The sequence below is a fragment of the Nanorana parkeri genome, unplaced genomic scaffold (assembly GCF_000935625.1).
Source record: "Nanorana parkeri isolate BGI_ZX_2015 unplaced genomic scaffold, ASM93562v1 scaffold2243, whole genome shotgun sequence".
In the NCBI taxonomy this organism is placed as follows: domain Eukaryota; kingdom Metazoa; phylum Chordata; class Amphibia; order Anura; family Dicroglossidae; genus Nanorana; species Nanorana parkeri.
In genome coordinates, this window is record NW_017308511.1 from 184,067 (window position 1) to 186,439 (window position 2,373).

General features: G+C 36.8%; 1 protein-coding gene across 1 annotated transcript; it reads right to left on the minus strand.

The window, feature by feature from the left end:
• Window positions 1–229: 229 nt before the first annotated feature.
• Window positions 230–1,825, minus strand: LOC108801189 (ferritin, middle subunit-like). The gene is made up of 2 exons (XM_018573119.1): window positions 1,673–1,825; window positions 230–407 (listed from the first exon to the last, which is right to left on the minus strand). The coding sequence occupies exons 1-2, from the start codon at window positions 1,823–1,825 to the stop codon at window positions 252–254; spliced, it is 309 nt and encodes a 102-aa protein (XP_018428621.1). The 3' UTR covers window positions 230–251.
• Between the last annotated feature and the right edge of the window lie 548 nt (window positions 1,826–2,373).

Genomic DNA, 2,373 nt, shown 5'->3' on the forward strand with positions numbered 1-2,373 from the left:
ACCTCTCATACAACCAAAGGATAGAAAAACTAGGTATATTCAGTATTACTCTTGCAAGATCTATAAACACCAACTAAAATAAATATACATGCTGAAAGACTTTATTAGAAACTTGCTGACAAGCACAGCTACAGCTATATTATTATAGGATCACAGAAAATGTAAGACCCTCAGGAATACATGTCACACAGATAGTAAAAGGAATATAGATGGAAAGTAGAGTGGTTGGATCCTCATGGGTGGCACACAGCTTAGCTGCTCTCTTCCAGGCTATGCTTGTCAAACAGGTACTCGCCCATGCCATTCTGGGGCACCCCAAGGCGCTTCAGGTTGGTGATGTAATCTCCAAAACGCTTAATATCCTTCACTTGTTCCTCCAGATATTGAGATTCCAAGAAGTCACACAGCTGAAAAACAAGTTTCAGAATTTAGTCATGCATTCAAGGCACTCAGACTGCAAGGAAACATAACATATAAGATAATATATATAAATTGTTGAACATTGCTTCTTTCCTCCTTCTGCACCAATTAAACTACTTATAGTTCCAGTATCATGTTCTGTGATTTGCCATATTGATATGATTTACCATTCTGTGATTTACCATTTAGATTTCAATTGTCCTTTAAACGATGCAGATTGCAAGATTAAACAAATCATCAGTTTGTTGTACAGGTGTCCATGATGACTAATAAATGTCAAACAGTTTTTCAGACTGATTTATATACCACCAAACGTGGTATATAAGTTTGAAAATCAGTTCGTCATCTATTCTTTCTGGACACTTTAATACAACATATGAGCGCAGAAGTCATAGAAGTGTTTTATACAGTATTGTATATCTCTTATTGTGGGATAACAAAGGGTATCCATTCCTGGGAAGATTACAGCTGTCACTTTACAGTATAAATTTAAACTTTAGTTCAGCAAGCTTGACTTATTTTATTCTATTAAATCAATCATATTGGTTTTGCTTTGGGAAACACCTCAATTCTCCTATTCCTCTGATTTCTATATTTATGTCCCATGCAATCATTTTTATGCTAAAATGACTATAGAGTATAAAACAAAGTCACGCATGTATGCCATATGTATATAATGTACTATAATATATTTAATCCTTTCTGTGTAACATAAAGTTTTGTAGTCTGGGAAATATGTTCTCAAGCTAGCTGTGCACAAAGGAGACAGTCATTATGTTGACTGATGCTCAAAGAGTCACTAATGTAATTTGTTCGTAGTGCTCAGGTTAGCCTATATTTTCTGCTCACAAAATGACTTTCTGCATTGCTTGATAATTCCAGTTAAAAAAAAATCACATCTCTATTGTCATATGTATTTATAGACCACTCTTTGGCTGCTCTACGGTGTATCATCCCAACCCCTCCGTCACCTCCAGGGCACGTTCAAGTCTAGTCTAAAAAGGTCAGCACAGAAAACTTTAGATGCAAATATGGCTCTTTATTTAATATAGTCCATCATTTTAAAACAAGAACAGATAAGTGGTACAGCAATTTCCACATTTGGACTTGAAAATGGTTGTAAGGAACCAAAACAATGAATTAAGATGTAAGGAGTATTTTTTTTCTGTACGTTTTACCTGCAATTGATTGAAGATGATGGAATGTATGCAGTAATTGAATTTAAGCCTAAGGATGTGAAGCAGATACTTACATGAGGGTCAACTTTGTCAGTGGCTAGCTTGTGCAGGTCCAGAAGAGCATGGTTCACAGTCTTCTCCAGCTGCAAAGCAGCCTGCATGGCATCCAGGGTGTTACCCCACTCATCACGCTCTGGTTTCTGAGGAAAAAAAACAAATATAGGCATAAGTAGTCATGTCAGTAGTATGAAAAATGTACAGGTTTGCGTGGAGTGTTTTAAGTAAAAATGTTTATGCAATAGTTTCTCCTGGGTAACATAAAGTAAAGGATATTTATTTTCAGCAAGTTATGATCTTTTAAAACTAGCAGAAAATGACTTCCTTGTATGCTCTATACACCTACAGTAAACAGAAAACCCCCAGAAATTGAATTTTCCACTCATGTTATTGGATCATGTCTATTTCTAGTGGTAAGCAGAAGACCATTCCACTCAGCACGTATGAGGTGGCAAGGAAGTGAGTGGAATCCATGTGAAGTTCCAATACAAAAGGCAGCAGGCAGAACCTGCAGTTTGCTGAAATAAGATCGGGTTCGTTTGCATTCGTCTTAGCTGTAATTCGGAATTCGGATGCATCCGAATCTCCGAATTTCCGAAAATTCGTCCAAAACGAATTTCGGAACGAACCGAATCGCACATGTCTAATGGCCAGTGAATACATACATTTTATCTGCTAGCTTCTTGCCATCTGTACATCTGAACAAATCCCCATATGC

Excerpts from the sequence above, each read along its gene's own strand:
- LOC108801189 (XM_018573119.1), bottom strand. The coding sequence starts at position 1,825 with ATGCCTATATTTGTTTTTTTTCCTCAGAAACCAGAGCGTGATGAGTGG. Across the intron at positions 408-1,672 it reads CTGACAAAGTTGACCCTCAT|CTGTGTGACTTCTTGGAATC; the intron begins GTAAGTATCTGC and ends CTTGTTTTTCAG.